Source organism: Ranitomeya imitator, chromosome 4 (genome assembly GCF_032444005.1).
Source record: "Ranitomeya imitator isolate aRanImi1 chromosome 4, aRanImi1.pri, whole genome shotgun sequence".
NCBI lineage: Eukaryota > Metazoa > Chordata > Amphibia > Anura > Dendrobatidae > Ranitomeya > Ranitomeya imitator.
This window is the reverse complement of record NC_091285.1, coordinates 576,370,421-576,393,432: the sequence shown is the minus strand read 5'-3', so window position 1 is coordinate 576,393,432 and position 23,012 is coordinate 576,370,421. Positions and strand designations below refer to the sequence as shown.

General features: G+C 43.1%; 1 protein-coding gene across 2 annotated transcripts in view; it reads right to left on the bottom strand.

Moving 5' to 3' along the window:
* Positions 1-1,714: 1,714 nt before the first annotated feature.
* SLC24A1 (solute carrier family 24 member 1) overlaps positions 1,715-23,012 on the bottom strand; it is a 175,540-nt gene continuing 154,242 nt past the window's right edge. For both annotated transcript variants that reach the window (XM_069766376.1, XM_069766375.1), the window contains 2 exons: positions 3,048-3,214; positions 1,715-2,295 (listed from right to left, as the gene is read on the bottom strand). In XM_069766376.1, the coding sequence (XP_069622477.1) occupies positions 2,046-2,295; positions 3,048-3,214 (417 nt within the window). In that variant the 3' untranslated portion in view covers positions 1,715-2,045. The remainder of the gene's footprint in view (positions 2,296-3,047; positions 3,215-23,012) is intronic.

Below are 23,012 nucleotides of genomic sequence, written 5' to 3'. Positions count from 1 at the left end.
CGTTTTATTCAGGTATACAGGATCTTTGGGTAACCTGCGCTGCTGGGGGTATATCCAATAAATAGAAATCCAATCCAGTATAAAGGTAACTTTAGTTTGTCAGCGCGTTTCGAAGTGCTATCGCTTCATCAGGAGAACAACAAAAGTTTTGGATAAGGTTAACAGTAGTGATGAGTGAACGTGCTCTGGTAACATCTTATCCGACCACGCTCAGTGTTATCAGAGCATCTGGTAGTGCTTGTATATTATGTTCACATGCCCTGACTGCATGATTTGTGGCTGTGATATAGAAGGGTTACATGTTTTCCCTTTAATTGCAAGAATTTGTTCTTATAATGTAGTAGCCTTATAGTCTCCCAATTCAAGGATTTTATACTTATCTTATATGAAATGTTTTCAATAGTCAGCAAGAACATGTTCTGGGTACATGGTAAATAAAGCATGACCCTGGGTAACGAGGGGCTACATGACTTACTTTGAGTTACATTTGCTGTAAATGGTGTAAAATACTGCCTCTTGTTTCAATAAACCAGAAAAGTGATTTGCTCACAACCTGTGTGCTTTCCTTGCTCCAAGCGCTTGTCAATTTGAGGGCGTAACATCTTCATTTGGCCTCACTGGTGATCTGGCATATCTGACTTTGGGTCAGAACGAAAACGCCTACAACAGTTTTGGCGCCCAGCCAGATCTCCTGTGTGGATTGCCTATTTGTTAGATAACATCAATATATGGGGATTCCCTAACAGCCGCAAACTATGCAGCCACAGGGACGCGAACATAATATACGAACATTACAAGATACTCTCATAACCCCTGAGCATGCTTGGATAAGACGGTATCCGAGCACGTTTGCCCATCACTAGTTAACACTGCTGTTTATTCACAATGCATTTCCAAGTGTTCTCAGTTCTTCATCAGGAGAACCACAAAGATGGGTTTGGGTTCTTCGTGGTTCTCCTGATGAAGAAGTGAGAGCACTTTGAAACATGTTGAGAGTAAACCGCACTGTTACCCTTATAACGAATTGCATACACCACCAGCAGCGCAGGTTACCTAAATACCTGAAAAAAATGTGCAGAGGCTCCTCTACCTAGGCTGGCATTAAACAGGTTTTTTTTTTTTTTTTAAATGTTCACCAATATATTCAGCACTTGGCATTGATGCATCGATGGTAGTCAAGGGGTTAATGATAACTCAATACCTTTAGGGTATGTGCACACGATGCGGATTTTGCTGCGAATCCGCAGCGTTTCCGCAGCAGTTTCCCATGCGTTTACAGTTCAATGTAAACCTATGGGAAACCAAAAACGCTGTGCACATGCTGCAGAAAAAACCGCGCGGAAAAAAACGCAGCGGTTTACATTCTGCAGCATGTCACTTCTTTCTGCGGATTCCCCCTATGGAAAACCGCAGTTGTAAAACCGTGGTAAATCCGCAGCGGTTTTCCACTGCAGATTTCTCAAATCCGCTGCGGAAAAATCCACAGTGGACCTAGAATACGTGTGCACATAGCCTAAGTCTTATCAAACGACAATCGACTGACCAGCAAAGAGTCTTCTGCAGCGCCATAATGGTTACTTACCCCAATATAAACCTGGCCGAACCCTGCGCCACACACTGGATTGATCAGATGGCAATGTATACCTCCCACTGCTGCCATCACTCAATGAGCCCTGTACTTGATGCCGGCATACAGATACAGACGCCATTACCTCTGGGAATCAGATTGGTTTTATTTTCATTCACTTATTATGTTATTATTCTGCAATCTTATTCAGGGTTCACATATCGCTTGGAGGACATCGCTAATGGTGGCATCATAGTGAAATGTGCATATATAGTCCGGGTATAAAGAGTTGGAGATTTCTAGGCGGAGGACACAATTTATATTCTATGTGGAAATACTGCTGTGGATAAATATAGTAGCAACAGGTATATATGTATGTGTGTATATATGGAATAAGAAAATATACTTATGATCAGGTTTGTGCTATGATGGTGCGCCATGTATATGAGCATTGGGGGAGGTCCGTTCAGTGGGGGCGTTATATCGATATGGGGCACACAATGATCCTGTCCTCCAGCATCACACTGACGATCACAAACACAAAGTACAATACGAACATGGTGAATCCTAGGAACTTGTTCATCTTCCACTTGCAGGCAGCAATGGAGAATATGACAAAGAGAAGCATGAGAAAGAGGAGGACGATTGCACAAAACAAGCCATTGCTGCTCACCGCCACCGGACTGAAACCATTAAATACTGAGAACAGAAACCAGGGGACCGGTAACCTGCAACCAAAAAGATGACAGTTTGTACGGCCACATCACCAAACCTTCAGCTGTGCACATTACGGCTTTATAGGTGCCCGCAGCGCTCTTCTATACCCATAGGGAAGACATATTAAAGGGATTATCCGGGACTTGGAGGAGTTTTTTTTTCTTATAGGCTTAATTGCTGTCTGCAATTCTTCTGGTGACGTCATGTCGACAGAGCAGTTCTTTCTTTTCCGCTCTGCTCTATTAATGGGGGCTCACTGCCGAGTTCAGGCTGATTGACAGTCAGCTCCCCACTGCCTGATTTTAAAAGAAGCGGGGGAATCACCACTTGAATCAGGAAAGATCTTTGCATCGCAGGACATACAGGCAACTACCCGTTGGTAAGTTTTTCACTCTTGAAAAAAAAAAGCCCTAAGTCCTGGATAACCCCTTAAAGAAGGACATATATACTGTATTTTTCATAAGGATTTAAAGGGGTGGTCTAAGGGTATATGGACGACATAAAGGTGGGGGGTACAGCTTTTGCTGATTGGTGACTTTCCATTGTATGACGATAGAACTGATCACTCTGCCATCTTTGTTTCTAAACAGGTTGTCATTAAGAGACCACTTTTGTAAGTCATGCATAATGCAAGTTGTGTATGGCAATGAATGTTCGGGGATCAGTAACATTTTAACTAATCTCTAATTAGAACATAAGTCATCTTCGTGTATTGTTGTTAGCGTTGGACTCAACATTTAGCTCCATTATTACAGATACTCACCCTACAGTGATGTCAAAGATGTTGCTTCCAACAGAACTAGAGACGGCCATGTCTCCCAGTCCCTTCCTTGCCACAATCACACTGGTGATGAGATCTGGGATTGAGGTGCCGGCAGCCAGTATGGTAAGGCCCATTATCTCCTCTGAAATGCCAATGGTTTCCCCAACCTGATAGAAGTAATGCATAGTTAACACTTTATCTCGGATTATATACTTTACTCCTAAAGGTGCCAACCATCCATTTTGTTTTGTACCATTTACTCATACACTGTTTTAGTTTACCATGCATTTACCCCAAATTGTATCACATTTTTTAAAACTTGAATGGCAACTTTGGCAAGGTGCCGCTGTGTACAGTCAGTCTATGATTTACCATGGGAGACAGACCGATCCCTATTCCTGAATTGATGTGTAGTTGACTACATTATTCTAGGTGTTCTATGTATCCCAGTGTCATTTGTACATTTTTTTCTTTAACAGAAAAGTAAAGTTTAATGAAAATGAATAACATTACACTTAAAATTTTTCAACTTCCATTGCAAATTAGTTTTTTTTAACAAAATGTAAAACCTTTGAGTTTCCAATAAATGAATAATTGTATATAACTCAATACAATAGAGCAAAGCCGTGTTACTGAGGAATATTAGACCATTCCTCATGGACAATAGCTTCCAGTTCACTGGTATTCTTGGGTTTGTGTGCTGCCACCGCCTTCTTCAAATCCCTGCAAAGGTTTTCTATAGTGTTCAAGATAGGCAAGTTATGTCCACTTCAGAGACTGCTAGGACTACTTCTTAAACCAAGCATTTGAAGACTTTGAGGTAAGTATATAGTCCTATTGGAAGGTCCAGTGACATCTAAGCTTCAGCTTTCTTACAGAAGCCATGATGTTTTCTCCCAGGATTTCCTATTGATAGAATATATTTTGCCCTCCACACGAGGCAAGTTTATAGTGCCAGGAGAAGCAAAGTAGCCCCAGAGCATCACTGCATCACTTCTGTGCTTCACTAGGCATCACAGAGCCACCATTAAGTTTCTCTGTAGGTATCACCGAGCCACCACACAGCTTAACTGTAGGCCTGATCGAGTCACCACTATGCTTAACTGTAAGTATGATGGAGACACCGCCATGCTTCACTAGACAACACTAAGCCATCTCTAGTAGTGATGAGCGAGTGTGTTAGGATAAGGATGCTCATGTCCTAATCAAGTATTTTCAGCGTGCTCGAGATGCTTACTGTCTGGCTAACAAACAGGCAATCCCTGCATGTGTTGTGGCTGTCGAACAGCTACGAGACATGGAGCTGTGGCAAATCGAGGATTTTTTTTCCGGGTGCATCGAATATACTCGATTAGGACAATGGCATGCTCACTCATCACTATGCTTCATTAGATATCGCTGAGCCTCTGCCATTTTTAAACGATAGGCATCACCGAGCCACCATCAACCTTCACTGTAGGCATCAATGAGACACCATCAAGCTTAACTGTAGGCGTGAGTGAGCCACTGCCATGCTTCACTGTAGCCATCACCGAGTTACCACCATGTTTAACTGTAAGCATCACGGAATCATGTCTATGACTTTTTACTGCATCTTTACTCTGCTGTGTGTGTGCACACTCAAGTCTCATCAACTGGGTACTTCTAAGAGTTAAAAGAACTAAAACATTAACCTCTTGCCTCCGCAACCAGTTTTCATTTTTTTATTTGCATTTTTCCCTTTCTGTTAAGTGGTATACGTTTGTTTTGCATTACTCTGACGACATAGCTGTACGAGGGTTTGTTTTCTGCAAGACAAGTTGTAGTTTTGAATGATGCCATCAATTTTTCAGAGGGTGAATAATTATGAGATTGTAGTAGTCACTATTAGTGGTATTTTGTGGAACCACTTGTTATGTTAATTGTGTTGAGTGATATCAATTGGGCTTTTTTTGCAAACAGAAAGATTGTAAATTTCCCTAACATCTAATTTGCAAGTGGAGTTGAAAAATTTTAATTGAAACTGTATAACCTCAGCCATGGCGAGGAGAAGCACATTTCTCCTTGCTGCAGGTGAGCTTGTAGGGACAATCATATTCTGCCTAATGAAATAGAGTTCACAAGTTGCAAGCTACACGTAGATAAATGGCACTCTGTTGTTTCAGATTCTTGTCTATGATTGAAAGCTGTGTTTTTGTAAGGGTGTTTTGGGGTAAAGTTATGCCCTGCACCCCTCCCTAGTAAAATTGTGTGATAATGCTTTATTATGCAATGATGTATGTGTAATGTGTAGTTATTCATCTTTATGGACTTGGGATAGAGTTATAGAATTACAGTATAAGTGGAGTATTTAATAATAACTTGTAATATACGGTTTAGTACAGTGGGGGCACTGTAGATTAGGAGATTAGGATAAGAACTAGTTAAGGAAATAAGGGATTTCCAAGTTAGGAGAGGCCAGAGTAGTGATAGTTGAGACAGATCCTGGTTTTAGTCAGTCAGACAGTTGGATGGAGAATAGTAAGGTTATTTCAGGAACAAGTATAAGAAGATGAGTCGAGCAATTCAGGGCTGGAAGTTACACGGGTAGGGAACAAAAGCAGCATGAGAGCGGCAGTGACTAGGTTCAGTGGGAAATCCCAGAATGCCCGATACTATGGTCTGGAAAAGGTTTGGAAGAGCCATCCTTTATTTCGCCCTCGGAGGGGAAAATGGGCAGGGACCCCCAGGCAGGAACTAGTCTGGCTAGTCAGGAAGCTGCAGTACATTACCGGAACAAAGATTGCCAGGAGAGCAAGGGACAGCACAGAGGAAAGGCTCTATGTTCAGTGAGAATTACTGTGTGATATCGGTGACTGAATTTGCTGAGTAAAGTTGTTTTGTTAAAAATGGATTTGGACTCTGTCATTCAGTGTGTGATGATATCTGGAATCAGGACCGTGCAACCCGAGGAGAACTCGAACCTAAAAGTGAGTGACTTGCATTGCACACAAATCACACAACAAATGGGACACTACCACCCTGGCCACCTCACATTTTCACTACTAAATATCACATCTGTAACATCTAACTGTAAATGTTAATAAATGCATCCTACAATGTCTGCTGCCTATACAGTAGGTCTGTGTCATACTGCTCCTATCTGAGATTTTCTAAGTTATGGACAGGGCTTTAGTGGGACTGCCCAGGCCTAGATGACCACAATAAAGCCTCCAATCGACCCTTGGCTTATAGGTTGTAAGGACTAGTAGATCAGCAGACATGGCCACATTTAGCTTGATTTACGGTCTATCCATCTAACCTGACGAATGAAACATGTCTGAACTTTAATCAATCCTTGGAGAACTTATTTACATGAAATATCAGGTATTCAACTTCTCCTGACATATTTCTATTGATTTCTATTTCATATTTCTATTGATTGAGCAATTTATGGCTGGAGAAGGACGTTCTTAAAGCCAGGTCACGTTCACACGTTCATTATTTTACCTCCGTATTTGTAAACCAAAACCAGGTGTGGAACAATCAGAGGAACAATCAGAGGAAAAGTATAATAGAAACACGTCACCATTTCTGTATTTATCACCCACTCCTGATTTTAGCTGCAAATACTGAGGTAAAATACTGACCAAATACTGAACATGTGAACTGTGGTCTATGGGTTTGTTTACACTGGTGAAGCCAGCTGTTAACCCCTTAGTGCCAATTTTGTGTTTAATGACGAAGCCAATTTTTACAATTCTGACCACTGTCCCTTTATGAGGTTATAGCTCTGGAACGCTTCAACGGATCCCACTGATTCTGAGAATGTTTTTTTATGACATATTGTACTTCATGTTAGTGGTAAAATTTATTTGATATGACTTGCGTTTATTTATAAAAAAAAAATGGAAATATGGCAAAAAATTAGCAATTTTCAAACATTGAATTTTTATGCCCTTAAATCAGAGTGGTGTCACACAAAATACTTAATAAGGCCTGTCCCACACGTCCAGATAATTCCGGTACCGGAGTTATCCGTGTCCGTGTGCTAACGTGGCACATCAGTGTGGCACATGTGCGGTAGCCGTGTGCCGACTGGGTACCACACGCACCGTGCAGGAGACAGTGCTAGAGTTAAGCGCTGTCCCCTGCTTTGGGTGCTGAATCCAGAATTCATTCCTTCTTTCCAGCAGCGTTCGCTGGAGAGAAGGAATGAAATTTTTTATTTTGTTAAAATAAAGTTCCCAGTAATCTCCCCCCTCCCACCCCCTGTGCGCCCGCCCGCTAGCATCAGAATACTTACCCAGCTCCCTCGATGCTTCCATCCTCTGTGTCGCAGCTCTTCCTGTATGAGCGGTCACGGGGTGCCGCTTATTACAGTGATGAATATGCGGCTCCACCCCTATGGACCCTCAAGGTGCGCAAAACCACATTCAAGCAGTTTATTAACCCTTCAGTTGCTTCACGAGAACTAAAGAAATGTGGAAGGAAAAAAAATGAACATTTTACATTTTTTTACTTTGGAACCAATTTTTTTTTACTTTCACAAGGGTATCAGGAGAAAATGGACCACAAAATTTGTTGTGCAATTTCTCCTGAGTTCACGATACTCCACATGTGGGGAAAAGCCACTGGGTACATGGCAGGACTCAGAAGGGAAGGTGCACCGTTTTACTTTTTTGAACGCAAAATTGGCTGGAATTAATAGTGGTGCCATGTCGCATTTGGAGACCCTCTGATGTACCTAAATGGTGGAAACCCCCCAATTTTAACTCCAACCCTAACCCCAACACACCCCTAATCCTAACCACAAACCTAACCCCAACACACCCCTAATCCCAACCCTAACCTTAATTCCCTAACTTTATCCCAGCTCACTTTAGCCCAACCCTAACCATAACTTTAGCCCAACTCACTTTAGCCCAACTCTAACCCTAATGGAAAAATGGAAATAAAGTTTTTTATTTTATTATTTTTCCCTAACTAAGGGAGTGATAAAGGGGGGTTTATTTACTTTGTTCATTTTGATGACTGTGATAGATCCTATTACAGTGATCAAAATATAATAAAAATAGGAAAAAAATTTCCTATTGTTGCTGGGTGCCGGCCGGCAGATCTCGGCAGGCGCTGAACTTCACGGGGGCATGCAGGGACACCAGAGGTACTAGGGGGTGATCGGGGGACAGAAGGACCCTATTTCTCTTTCCTCTGATGTGTGATCACATCAGAGGAGAGAGAAATTATATGGAAATCTGACCTTTTTTTGGCGGTCGCGGTTATACCGTTAATAATGGTGATCGCAACACTGGGGTCGGTAAAAACTGACCCGAATCATGTTCTCTGGGGTCTCGGCTACGCCTGTAGCCTAGACCCTGGATAAATTCTGACGCTGGGGGGTGCTATACCCTTAAACCTCAGGGCCAATAAAAAGCGGCGCTGTGATTTAAGTACCCTTAACTGCCACCATTAAAAGGCATATCAGCGGTAATTAAGGGGTTAAATGCCCACCCATTATTTACTTGTTTACCTATCGGCGGTCATTTCATAGCCTGCTTACACAGATACAGACTGAACGATCAATAATAGATTGCTCTGTGTCAACGGCGCAGCTAAGGGTTCATCTGGGGAGACATCAGAGTGCACCCCTAACTGATTACCCTGATAATAACTATGGTTACACACCATAATCATGTGAAAACATATCTTACTGAAAGTACATCTCTACACAAAGACCAACACCGATATTACCACCATATGGTGACCATACAAGTCCTGCAGAACATGTAAGAGATTACAGTACAGTTATAGATTGTGACTTACAGGGAACACCAATTTGTGTGAGAATAATAAAAATGTACTGTAGCTTTCAATAAATACACTACCGTTCAAAAGTTTAGGGTCACAAAGAAATTTCCTTATTTTTAAAAGAAAAGCACAGTTTTTTCCAATGAAGCTAACATTAAATGATTCATTAAATACATTCTATACATTGTTAATGTAGTAAATGACTATTACAGCTGCAAACGTCTGGTTTGTAATGCAGTATCTTCATAGGTGTATAGAGGCCCATTTCCAACAACCATCACTCCAGTGTTCTTATGGTACTTTGTGTTTGCTAACTGTGTAAGAAGGCTAATGGATGGTTAGAATATCCTTGAAAACCCCCTGTGCAAGTATGTTAGCACAGCTGAAAACAGTTTGGCTGATTAGAGAACCTATAAACCTGACCTTCCTTTGAGCTAGTTGAGAATCTGGAGCATTACATTTGTTGGTTCCATTTAACTCTCAAAATGGCCAGAAAAAAAAGAACTTTTATGTGAAACTCGACAGTCTACTCTTGTTCTTAGAGATGAAGGCTATTCCATGCGAGAAATTGCAAAGAAACTGAAAATGTCCTACAATGGTGTGTACTACTCCCTTCAGAGGAGAGCACAAACAGGCTATAACCAGAGAAGAAAGAGAAGTGGGCGGCCCCGCTGCACAACTGAGCAACAAGACAAGTACATTAGAGTCTGTAGTTTGATAAATTGACGCCTCACAGGTCCTCAACTGGCAGCTTCGTTAAATAGTACACGCAAAACGCCAGTGTCAATGTCTACAGTGAAGAGGCAACTCTGGGATGCTGGCCTTCAGGGCAGAGTGGCAAAGAAAAAGCCATATCTGAGACTGGCTAATAAAAGGAAAAGATTAATATGGGCAAAAGAATACAGACATTGGACAGCGGAAGATTGGAAAAAGTGTTATGGACAGATGAATCCAGGTTTGAGGTATTTGGATCACACACAAGAACATTTGTGAGATGTAGAACAACTGAAAAGATGCTGGAAGAGTGCCTGTCAAGCATGGTGGAGGTAATGTGATGGTCTGGGGTTGCTTTGGTGCTGGTAAAGTGGGAGATTTGTACAAGGTAAAAGGGATTTTGAATGGGGAAGGCTATCACTCCATTTTGCAACGCCATGCCATACCCTTGGACAGTGCTTGATTGGAGCTAATTTCATTTTACAACAGGACAATGACCCAAAGCACACCCCCAAATTATGTAAGAACTATTTAGGGAAGAAGCAGGCAGCTGGTACTCTATCTGTAATGGAGTGGCCAGCGCAGTCACCAGATCTCAACCCCATTGAGCTGTTGTGGGAGCAGCTTGACCGTATGGTAAGCAAAAAGTGCTCATCAAGCCAATACAACTTGTGGGAGGGGCTTCTGGAAGCATGGGGTGAAATTTCTCCAAATTACCTCAGCAAATTAACTGCTAGAATGCCAAAGGTCTGCAATGCTGTAATTGCTGCAAAGGGAGCATTTTTTGACGAAAGTAAAGTTTGAAGGAGAAAATTATTAATTCAAATAAAAATCTTTTTTTCGAATCTTGACAATGTATGGACTAGATTTTCAATTCATTTGGCAACTCGTTTGATTAATAAATGTATGAGTTTTCATGGAAAACACAAAATTGTCTGGGTGACCCTAAACGTATGAACGATAGTGTATATTTAAGAGAATCAAGGTGCTATCTAAAAAGAGGATAGATTCCCCAACCAACGTATAAGGCTGCCGTCACACTAGCAGTGTTTGGTCAGTATTTTACATCAGTATGTGTAAGCCAAAACCAGGAGTGGGTGATAAATGCAGAAGTGGTGCATATGTTTCTGTTATACTTTTCCTCTAATTGTTCCACTCCTGGTTTTGGCTTACAAAAACGGATGTAAAACACTGACCAAATATTGCTAGTGTGACGGCAGCCTAAGTGACCTTTTTAATGGATGGAGGTCTATCTCTTATAAAACCAAGCACAAGGAGGTCCAGGTCATGGTAAGCCAAGGTACCATGTCGTGGCTGAAGTGAGACACTAAAGCAACATTGGTCAAACTCCTGTTCGAGGGTGCACCAGAATCTAGGAGACAATCCTATCCTAATGCAGAATAATTTTAGGACAATTGAAAGTTACTTGTAGCTGCTTATATCATACTAGATGGAGGCCCGATGCTATCGCATCGGGAGGGCAGTAATGTCACGATGGGGGCAGGCTTTGCAGGGTTGAGAATCTCTCCCCCCCCCCCATGTGCTCACCCACCTATCCACTCTCTCTTTACCCATGTGCTGACTTCTCCCGTCTGTGCTCTCATCTTTGACATTGGCGTACTTTTTAGGAAAAGCCATGTTGGTGTTGATATTTTCTTTTTAAAGGGGTTTTCCCATGAACTAAAGTTCATTTTAAAATTGTCTGTGTCTGACCATATACAGAACATACCAAATCTCCTGGGCAGGGGAGGAAGCAAAAGACAATACTGACATTACAGCAGGAGATCGCAGAGGATATATTTTGTGAGGTAAAATATTGTTTAAAAACAGTCAGTGAAATATTTTACCTGACAAAAGAAATCCTCTGTGATCCCCTGCTGTAATGAAAATATTGTCTTTTGCTTCCTCCCCTGCCCAGGAGATGTGGTATGCTCCGTACAATGTATGTGAGCACAATTGCCACGTCAAAGCGTCCTTCATAATTGGGTCCCTGTCCTGTTTTGTCATCTCCTGGGCAAAAAAAGCCTACAATTTATGGGTCAGGAGTGGACCAGCTAACTACTTAACCCCTTCCCGACCTGTGACACAGCGTATGCGTCATGAAAGTCGGTGCCAATCCGACCTGTGACGCATATGCTGTGTCACAGAAAGATCGCGTCCCTGCAGATCGGGTGAAAGGGTTAACTCCCATTTCACCCGATCTGCAGGGACAGGGGGAGTGGTAGTTTAGCCCAGGGGGGGTGGCTTCACCCCCTCGTGGCTACGATCGCTCTGATTGGCTGTTGAAAGTGAAACTGCCAATCAGAGCGATTTGTAATATTTCACCCATTATAACGGGTGAAATATTACAATCCAGCCATGGCCGATGCTGAAATATCATCGGCCATGGCTGGAAATACTAGTGTGCCCCCACCCCACCCCACCGATCGCCCCCCCAGCCCCCCGATCTGGCCGGTACACTGCTCCGGCTCCCCTCCATCCAGTGCTCCGCTCCCCCCCGTGCTCTTGTCCGCTCCCCCCGTGCTCCAATCACCCCCCGTGCTCCAATCACCCCCCCCTGCATTCAAATCCAACACCCCGTGCTCCGTTCCACCCCCCCCATGCTCCGTTCCAGCCCCCCCGTGCTCCGTTCCACGCCCCCCGTGCTCCGTTCCACGCCTGCCGCGCTCCGATTCCCCCCCCCCGTGCTCCGATCCCCCCCCGTGCTCCGATCCCCCCCCTGTGGTCCCCCCCCACCCCATCATACTTACCGATCCAGCCGGGGTCCCGTCCGTCTTCTCCCTGGGCGCCGCCATCTTCCAAAATGGCGGGCGCATGCGCAGTGCGCCCGCCGAATCTGCCGGTAGGCAGATTCGTTCCAAAGTGCATTTTGATCACTGAGATAGATTATATCTCAGTGATCAAAATAAAAAAAATAATACATGACCCCCCCCCCCCCCCTTTGTCACCCCCATAGGTAGGGACAATAAAAAAATAAAGAAATTTTTTTTTTTCCACTAATGTTAGAATAGGGTTAGGGTTAGGGGTAGGGTTAGGGGTAGGGTTAGGGGTAGGGTTAGGGCTAGGGTTAGGGGTAGGGTTAGGGGTAGGGTTAGGGGTAGGGTTAGGGTTTCGGTATGTGCACACGTATTCTGGTCCTCTGCGGATTTTTCCGCTGCGGATTTGATAAATCCGCAGTGCTAAACCGCTGCAGATTTATGGCGGATTTACCGCGTTTTTTTCTGCGCATTTCACTGCAGTTTTACAATTGCGATTTTCTATTTGAGCAGTTGTAAAACCGCTGCGGAATCCGCACAAAGAAGTGACATGCTGCGGAATGTAAACCACTGCGTTTCCGTGCAGTTTTTCCGCATCATGTGTACAGCGATTTTTGTTTCCCGTAGGTTTACATTGAACTGTAAACTCATGGGAAACTGCTGCGGATCTGCAGCGTTTTCCGCAGCGTGTGCACATACCTTTAGAATTAGGCTATGTTCACACGGTGCGGATTTGGCTGCGGATTGGCCGCTGCGGATTCGCAGCAGTATTCCATCAGGTTTACAGTACCATGTAAACATATGAAAAACCAAATCCGCTGTGCCCATGGTGCAGAAAATACCGCGCGGAAACGCTGCGTTGTATTTTCCGCAGCATGTCAATTCTTTGTGCGGATTCCGCGGCTTTTTACACCTGTTCCTCAATAGGAATCCGCAGGTGAAATCCGCACAAAAAACACTGGAAATCCGCGGAAAACCCGCAGGTAAAACGCAGTGCCTTTTACCCGCGGATTTTTCAAAAATGGTGCGGAAATATCTCACACGAATCCGCAACGTGGGCACATAGCCTTAGGGTTAGGGTTGGAATTAGGGTTGTGGTTAGGGTTGTGATTAGGGTTATGGCTACAGTTGGGATTAGGGTTAGGGGTGTGGGGGGGTTAGTGTTGGAGGTAGAATTGAGGGGTTACCACTGTTTAGGCACATCAGGGGTCTCCAAACGCAACATGGCGCCACCATTGATTCCAGCCAATCTCGTATTCAAAAAGTCAAATGGTGCTCCCTCACTTCCGAGCCCTGAAGTGTGCCCAAACAGTGGTTTACCCCCACATATGGGGTATCAGTGTACTCAGGATAAACTGCGCAACAATTACTGGGGTCCAATTTCTCCTGTTACCCTTGTGAATCTAAAAAAATGCTTGCTAAAACATCATTTTTGAGGAAAGAAAAATGATTTTTTATTTTCACGGCTCTGCGTTGTAAACGTCTGTGAAGCACTTGGGGGTTCAAAGTGCTCACCACATATCTAGATAAGTTCCTTGGGGGGTCTAGTTTCTAAAATGGGGTCACTTGTGGGGGGTTTCTACTGTTTAGGCACACCAGGGGCTCTGCAAACGCAATGTGACGCCCGCAGACCATTCCATCAAAGTCTGCATTTCAAAAGTCACTACTTCCCTTCTGAGCCCCGACGTGTGCCCAAACAGTGGTTTACCCCCACACATGGGGTATCAGCGTACTCAGGAGAAACTGCACAACAACTTTTGGGGTCCAATTTCTCCTGTAACCCTTGGGAAAATAAAAAATTCTGGGCTAAATAATTATTTTTGAGGAAAGAAAACGTATTTATTATTTTCACGGCTCTGCATTATAAACTTCTATGAAGCACTTGGGGGTTCAAAGTGCTCACCACACATCTAGATAAGTTCCTTTCGGGGTCTAGTTTCCAAAATGGGGTCACTTGTGGGGGGTTTCTACTGTTTAGGCACATCAGGGGCTCTGCAAACACAACGTGACGCCCGCAGAGCATTCCATCAAAGTCTGCATTTCAAAACGTCACTACTTCAATTCCGAGCCCCGGCATGTGCCCAAACAGTAGTTTACCCCCACATATGGGGTATCACCGTACTCAGGAGAAACTGGACAACAAATATTGGGGTCAAATTTCTCCTGTTACCCTTGGGAAAATTAAAAAATTCTGGGCTAAATAATTATTTTTGAGGAAAGAAAACGTATTTATTATTTTCACGGCTCTGCATTATAAACTTCTATGAAGCACTTGGGGGTTCAAAGTGCTCACCACACATCTAGATAAGTTCCTTTCGGGGTCTAGTTTCCAAAATGGGGTCACTTGTGGGGGGTTTCTACTGTTAAGCCACATCAGGGGCTCTGCAAACGCAACGTGACGCCCACAGAGCATTCCATCAAAGTCTGCATTTCAAAACGTCACTACTTCACTTCCGAGCCTCGGCATGTGCCCAAACAGTGGTTTACCCCCACATATGGGGTATCAGCGTACTCAGGAGAAACTGGACAACAACTTTGGGATCCAATTTCTCCTGTTACCCTTTGTAAAATAAAAAATTCTGGGCTAAAAGATCATTTTTGAGAAAATAATTTTTTTTTTTTATTTTCATGGCTCTGCGTTATAAACTTCTGTGAAGCACTTGGGGGTTCAAAGTCCTCACCACACATCTAGATTAGTTCCTTTGGGGGTCTAGTTTCCAAAATGGGGTCATTTCTGGGGTATCTCCAATGTTTAGGCACACAGGGGCTCTCCAAACGTGACATGGTGTCCGCTAATGATTGGAGCTAATTTTCCATTTAAAAAGCCAAATGGCGTGCCATCCCTTCCGAGCCCTGCCGTGCGCCCAAACAGTGGTTTACCCCCACATATGGGGTATCAGCGTACTCAGGACAAACTGGACAACAATATTTGTGGTCCAATTTCTCCTATTATCCTTGGCAAAATAGGAAATTCCAGGCTAAAAAATCATTTTTGAGGAAAGAAAAATTATTTTTTATTTTCATGGCTCTGCGTTATAAACTTCTGTGAAGCACCTGGGGGTTTAAAGTGCTCAATATGCATCTAGATAAGTTCCTTGGGGGGTCTAGTTTCCAAAATGGGGTCACTTGTGGGGGAGCTCCAATGCATAGGCACACAGGGGCTCTCCAAACGCGACATGGTGTCCGCTAACAATTGGAGCTAATTTTCCATTCAAAAAGTCAAATGGCGCGCCTTCCCTTCCGAGCCCTGCCGTGTGCCCAAACAGTGGTTTACCCCCACATATGAGGTATCGGCGTACTCGGGAGAAATTGCCCAACAAATTTTATGATCCATTTTATCCTACTGCCCATGTGAAAATGAAAAAATTGAGGCGAAAAGAATTTTTTTGTGAAAAAAAAGTACTTTTTCATTTTTACAGATCAATTTGTGAAACACCTGAGGGTTTAAAGTGCTCACTAGGCATCTAAATAAGTTCCTTGGGGGGTCTAGTTTCCAAAATGGGGTCACTTGTGGGGGAGCGCCAATGTTTAGGCACACAGGAGCTCTCCAAACGCGACATGGTGTCCGCTAACGATGGAAATAATTTTTCATTCAAAACGTCAAATGGCGCTCCTTCCCTTCCGAGCCTTACCATGTGCCCAAACAGTGATTTACCCCCACATGTGAGGTATCAGTGTACTCAGGAGAAATTGCCCAACACATTTTAGGATCCATTTTATCCTGTTGCCCATGTGAAAATGAAAAAATTGAGGCTAAAAGAATTTTTTTGTGAAAAAAAAGTACTTTTTCATTTTTACGGATCAATTTGTGAAGCACCTGGGGGTTCAAAGTGCTCACTATGCATCTAGATAAGTTCCTTGGAGCGTCTAGTTTCCAAAATGGGGTCACTTGTGGGGGAGCTCCAATTTTTAGGCACACGGGGGCTCTCCAAACGTGACATGGTGTCCGCTAAAGAGTGGAGCCAATTTTTGATTCAAAAAGTCAAATGGCGCTCCTTCCCTTCCAAGCCCTGCCGTGCGCCCAAACAGTGGTTTACCCCCACATATGAGGTATCAGCGTACTCAGGACAAATTGCACAACATCTTTCGTGGTTCAGTTTCTCCTTTTACCATTGGGAAAATAAAAAAATTGTTGCTAAAAGATAATTTTTGTGACTAAAAAGTTAAATGTTCATTTTTTCCTTCCATGTTGCTTCTGCTGCTGTGAAGCACCTGAAGGGTTAATAAACTTCTTGAATGTGGTTTTGAGCACCTTGAGGGGTGCAGTTTTTAGAATGGTGTCACTTTTGGGTATTTTCAGCCATATAGACCCAAACTGACTTCAAATGTGAGGTGGTCCCTAAAAAAAATGGTTTTGTAAATTTCGTTGTAAAAATGACAAATCGCCGGTCAAATTTTAACCCTTATAACTTCCTAACAAAAAAAAATTTTGTTTCCAAAATTGTGCTGATGTAAAGTAAACATGTGGGAAATGTTATTTATTAACTATTTTGTGTCACATATCTCTCTGGTTTAACAGAATAAAAATTCAAAATGTGAAAATTGCGAAATTTTCAAAATTTTCGCCAAATTTTCGTTTTTATCACAAATAAACGCAGAATTTATTGACCTAAATTTACCACTAACATGAAGCCCAATATGTCACGAAAAAACAATCTCAGAACCGCTAGGATCCGTTGAAGCGTTCCTGAGTTATTACCTCATAAAGGGACACTGGTCAGAATTGCAAAAAACGGCAAGGTCTTTAAGGTCAAAATAGGCTGGGTCATGAAGGGGTTAAAATCACCTGAGGCTATTGGGAGTGGGAGTGCACATGTCCAAAAAGGCTTAAAGGGAACCTGTCAACCCCAAAATCGAAGGTGAGCTAAGCCCACCGGCATCAGGGGCTTATCTACAACATTCTGTAATGCTGTAGATAAGCCCCCGATGTAACCTGAAAGATGAGAAAAAGAGGTTATATACTCACCCAGGGGCGGTCCTGCTGCGGTCCGGTCCGATGGGCGTCGCGGTCCAGTCCAGCACCTCCCATCTTCTTACGAGGACATCCTCTTCTGGTCTTCACGCCGCGGCTTCGGCACAGGCGTTCTTTGTCTGCCCTTTTGAGGGCAGAGCAAAGTACTGAAGTGCGCAGACGCCAGGAAAGGTCAGAGAGGCCCAGCGCCTGCGCGCACTGCAGTGCTTTGCTCTGCCCTCAGCTGGGCAAACAAAGTATGCCTGCGCCGGAGCGTGAAGACAAGAAGAGGATGTCAACTTATGAAGATGGGAGGCGCCGGACCGAGACAACCATCGGACCCGAACCACACCGGGACCGCCCCTGGGTGAGTATAATCTAACCTCTTTCTCATCTTTCAGGATACATCGGGGGGCTTATCTACAGCATTGTGTAATGCTGTAGATAAGCCCCTGATGCCGGGGGGCTTAGCTCACCTTTGTTTTTCGGGGTGACAGGTTCCCTTTAATACAAATATGAACAACTTGTATGTTTTTTTTAGTTGGCGCCTGTTCACACTAGCTTGGATGTGCTGGTCTTGTTCTCTATTTGTATTAAGCCTTATTACAGTAAAGAGCTGACAATGGTCAGACCAGATATACTGTACCTTAGCCGGTAACTTAGAGTAACCAGATCAGATATTAACCCCTTAACGACCGCAATAAGTCTTTTTACTGACCTGAGATATAAGAGAATAGCCTCCCCATACAGGTGACAATCCAGCAGCTGTGGGCTGTACACTATAGGTGACAACTTGCTGCGTCAGCCACAATCAGTGTTGACACCGTCTATATCTGTTTAACACCTTAGATGCTGGTGTCAATAGTGACTACATCATATAAATGGTTAACGGAGTGTGGGGGTCCCTCTTTAACCCCATTGGCACCTTGAGATCTTGATTGCCTGGTCCTGATGTTTGCCATGGCAGTTCACAGTCAAATAATGGCCTTAGTCTGCCAGTTGCAGCGGCCTGTTCAGAACTTAGAGACATTTAGGTGGTAAAAATACACTTTTTCATTCTGTCATGTCACTTTGCATTAATTCCTGAAAATGACCTGAAGGGTTAATAAACTACATGACAGCAGTTTTCAATATGACAGGGAGTGCGGTTTTCAAAATGGTATCACTTTGGGGGTTTCCCAATATGTAGGAACTCTAAAGTCACTTCAAACCTGGATAGGTCCCTCAAAAAAATAAATTTCCTTGAGAAAATTCAACTGCTCCATTTTTAAATTTCCTAAAATGCTAACAAAATAAAATAACATTTTACAAATGGTGCACTGCTGAATTAAAGCAGACATAAGGGAAATGTTATGTTTTTCTATGGTATGACTACCTAGATTAACCCCTCTGTGACCTTAGACGTACTATCCCGTCGAGGTGCCCTGGGCTTATCTGACCCTGGACGGGATAGTACGTCATAGCCGATCAGCCGTGCTCACGGGGGGAGCGCGGCCGATCGCGGCCGGGTGTCAGCTGCTTATCGCAGCTGACATCCGGCACTATGTGCCAGGAGCGGTCACGGACCGCCCCCGGCACATTAACCCCTGGCACACCGCGATCAAAGATGATCGCGATGTGCCGGCGGTGCAGGGAAGCACCGCGCAGGGAGGGGGCTCCCTGCGGGCTTCCCTGAGACCCCTGGAGCAACGCGATGTGATCGCGTTGCTGCGAGGGTCTCACCTCCCTCCCTGCTCCCTCCAGCCCCGGATCCAAGATGGCCGCGGATCCGGGTCCTGCAGGGAGGGAGGTGGCTTCACAGAGCCTGCTCAGAGCAGGCACTGTGAAGGCTGCAGCGCTGCATGTCAGATCAGTGATCTGACAGAGTGCTGTGCAAACTGTCAGATCACTGATCTGTGATGTCTCCCACTGGGACAAAGTAAAAAAAAAATTTTCCAAATGTGTAAAAAAAATTAAAAAAAATATTCCAAAATAATGAAAAGAAAAAAAAATATTATTCCCATAAATACATTTCTTCATCTAAATAAAAAAAAAACCCAATAAAAGTACACATATTTAGTATCGCCGCGTCCGTAACGACCCGACCTATAAAACTGTCCCACTAGTTAACCCCTTCAGTAAACACCGTAAGAAAAAAGAAAAAAAAACGAGGCAAAAAACAACGCTTTATTATCATACCGCCGAACAAAAAGTGGAATAACACGCGATCAAAAGGACAGATATAAATAACCATGGTACCGCTGAAAGCGTCATATTGTCCCGCAAAAAACGAGCCGCCATACAGCATCATCAGCAAAAAAATAAAAAAGTTATAGTCCTGAGAATAAAGCGATGCCAAAATAATTATTTTTTCTGTAAAATAGTTTTTATCGTATAAAAGCGCCAAACCATAAAAAAAAGATATAAATGAGGTATCGCTGTAATCGTACTGACCCGAAGAATAAAACTGATTTATCAATTTTACCAAACACGGAACGGTATAAACGCCTCCCCCAATAGAAATTCATGAATAGCTGGTTTTTGGTCATTCTTCCTCACAAAAATCGGAATAAAAAGCGATCAAAAAATGTCACGTGCCCGAAAATGTTTTCAATAAAAACGTCAACTCGTCCCGCAAAAAACAAGACCTCACATGACTCTGTGGACCAAAATATGGAAAAATTATAGCTCTCAAAATGTGGTATTGCAAAAAATATTTTTTGCAATAAAAAGGGTCTTTCAGTGTGTGACGGCTGCCAATCATAAAAATCCACTAAAAAACTCGCTATGAAAGTAAATCAAACCCCCCTTCATCACCCCCTTAGTTATGGAAAAATAAAAAAAAATGTATTTATTTCCATTTTCCCATTAGGGCTAGGGTTAGGGCTAGGGTTAGGGCTAGGGTTAGGGTTGGGGCTACAGTTAGGGTTGGGGCTAAAGTTAGGGTTAGGGTTTAGATTACATTTACAGTTGGGAATAGGGTTGGGATTAGGGTTAGGGGTGTGTCAGGGTTAGAGGTGTGGTTAGGGTTACCGTTGGAATTAGGGTTAGGGGTGTGTTTAGATTAGGGTTTCAGTTATAATTGGGGGGTTTCCACTGTTTCGGCACATCAGGGGCTCTCCAAACACGACATGGCGTCCGATCTCAATTCCAGCCAATTCTGCGTTGAAAAAGTAAAACAGTGCTCCTTCCCTTCCGAGCTCTCCTGTGTGCCCAAACAGGGGTTTACCCCAACATATGGGGTATCAGCGTACTCAGGACAAATTGGACAACAACTTTTGTGGACCAATTTCTCCTGTTACCCTTGGGAAAATACAAAACTGGGGGCTAAAAAATAATTTTTGTGGGAAAACAAAAAGATTTTTTATTTTCACGGCTCTGCGTTATAAACTGTAGTGAAACACTTGGGGGTTCAAAGTTCTCACAACACATCTAGATAAGTTCATTGAGGGGTCTAGTTTCCAATATGGGGTCACTTGTGGGGGGTTTCTACTGTTTAGGTACATTAGGGGCTCTGCAAACGCAATGTGACGCCTGCAGACCAATCCATCTAAGTCTGCATTCCAAATGATGCTCCTTCCCTTCCGAGCCCTCCCATGCGCCCAAACGGTGGTTCCCCCCCACATATCGGGTATCAGCGTACTCAGGACAAATTGGACAACAACATTTAGGGTCCAATTTCTCCTGCTAACCTTGGAAAAATACAAAACTGGGGGCTAAAATATAATTTTTGTGGAAAAAAAATATTTTTTATTTGCACGGCTCTGCGTTATAAACTGTAGTGAAATACTTGGGGGTTCAAAGCTCTCACAACACATCAAGATGAGTTCCTTAGGGGGTCTACTTTCCAAAATGGTGTCACTTGTGGGGGGTTTCTACTGTTTAGGTACATTAGGGGCTCTGCAAACGCAATGTGACGCCTGCAGACCATTCCATCTAAGTCTGCATTCCAAATGGCGCTCCTTCCCTTCCGAGCCCTCCCATGCGCCCAAACGGTGGTTCCCCCCACATATGGGGTATCAGCGTTCTCAGGACAAATTGGACAACAACTTTTGGGGTCCAATTTCTCCTGTTACCCTAGGGAAAATACAAAACTGGGGGCTAAAAAATAATTTTTGTGGGAAAAAATTTTTGTTTTATTTTTATGGCTCTGCATTATAAACTTCTGTGAAGCCCTTGGTGGGTCAAAGTGCTCACCACACATCCAGATAAGTTCCTTAGGGGGTCTACTTTCCAAAATGCTGTCACTTGTGGGGGGTTTCAATGTTTAGGCACATCAGTGGCTCTCCAAACGCAACATGGCGTCCCATCTCAATTCCTGTCAATTTTGCATTGAAAAGTCAAACGGCGCTCCTTCCCTTCCGAGCTCTCCCATGCGCCCAAACAGTGGTTTACTGCCACATATGGGGTATCAGCGTACTCAGGACAAATTGGACAACAACTTTTGAGGTCCAATTTCTTCTCTTACCCTTGGAAAAATAAAAAATTGGGGGCAAAAATATAATTTTTGTGAAAAAATATGATTTTTTATTTTTACGGTTCTGCATTATAAACTTCTGTGAAGCACTTGGTGGGTCAAAGTGCTCACCACACATCCAGATAAGTTCCTTAGGGGGTCTACTTTCCAAAATGGTGTCACTTGTGGGGGGTTTCAATGTTTAGGCACATCAGTGGCTCTCCAAACGCAACATGGCGTCCCATCTCAATTCCTGTCAATTTTGCATTGAAAAGTCAAACGGCGCTCCTTCCCTTCCGAGCTCTCCCATGCGCCCAAACAGTGGTTTACTGCCACATATGGGGTATCGGCGTACTCAGGACAAATTGGACAACAACTTTTGGGGTTCATTTTCTCCTGTTACCCTTGTTAAAATAAAACAAATTGGAGCTGAAGTAAATTTTTTGTGTAAAAAAGTTAAATGTTCATTTTTATTTAAACATTCCAAAAATTCCTATTAAACACCTGAAGGGTTAATAAACTTCTTGAATGTGGTTTTGAGCACCTTGAGGGGTGCAGTTTTTAGAATGGTGTCACACTTGGGCATTTTCTATCATATAGACCCCTCAAAATGACTTCAAATGAGACGTGGTCCCTAAAATAAAATGGTGTTGTAAAAATGAGAAATTGCTGGTCAACTTTTAACCCTTATAACTCCCTAACAAAAAAAAAAATTGGTTCCAAAATTATGCTGATGTAAAGGAGACATGTGGGAAATGTTACTTATTAAGTATTTTGTGTGACATATCTCTGTGATTTAATTGCATAAAAATTCAAAGTTTGAAAATTGCGAAATTTTCGCCAAATTTCCGTTTTTTTCACAAATAAACGCAGGTACTATCAAAGAAATTTTACTACTATCATGAAGTACAATATGTCACGAGAAAACAATGTCAGAATCACCAGGATCCGTTGAAGCGTTTCGGAGTTATAACCTCATAAAGGGACAGTGGTCAGAATTGTAAAAATTGGCCTGGTCATTGACGTGCAAACCACCCTTGGGGGTAAAGGGGTTAAAGGGATAAACACACAAATTTTGAAATAGCACATTTTTAAAAAAAATTTGTCAAATTTGTTTTTTTTTTTTTTTTATAAATAAACACAAAACTTAACCTAAATTTACTATTATGATAAATTATAATGTGCTACGAAACAAAACAATCTCCAAATCACTGGGATATGTTGAAGCATTCCAGAGTTATTACCACAAAGTGACAATGGTCAGATTTTAAAAATTTGGCCCGGTCACCAAGGGGTTAAATAGAAATATGATAAAAATAACATTGTTACGTGTTACGGAACCA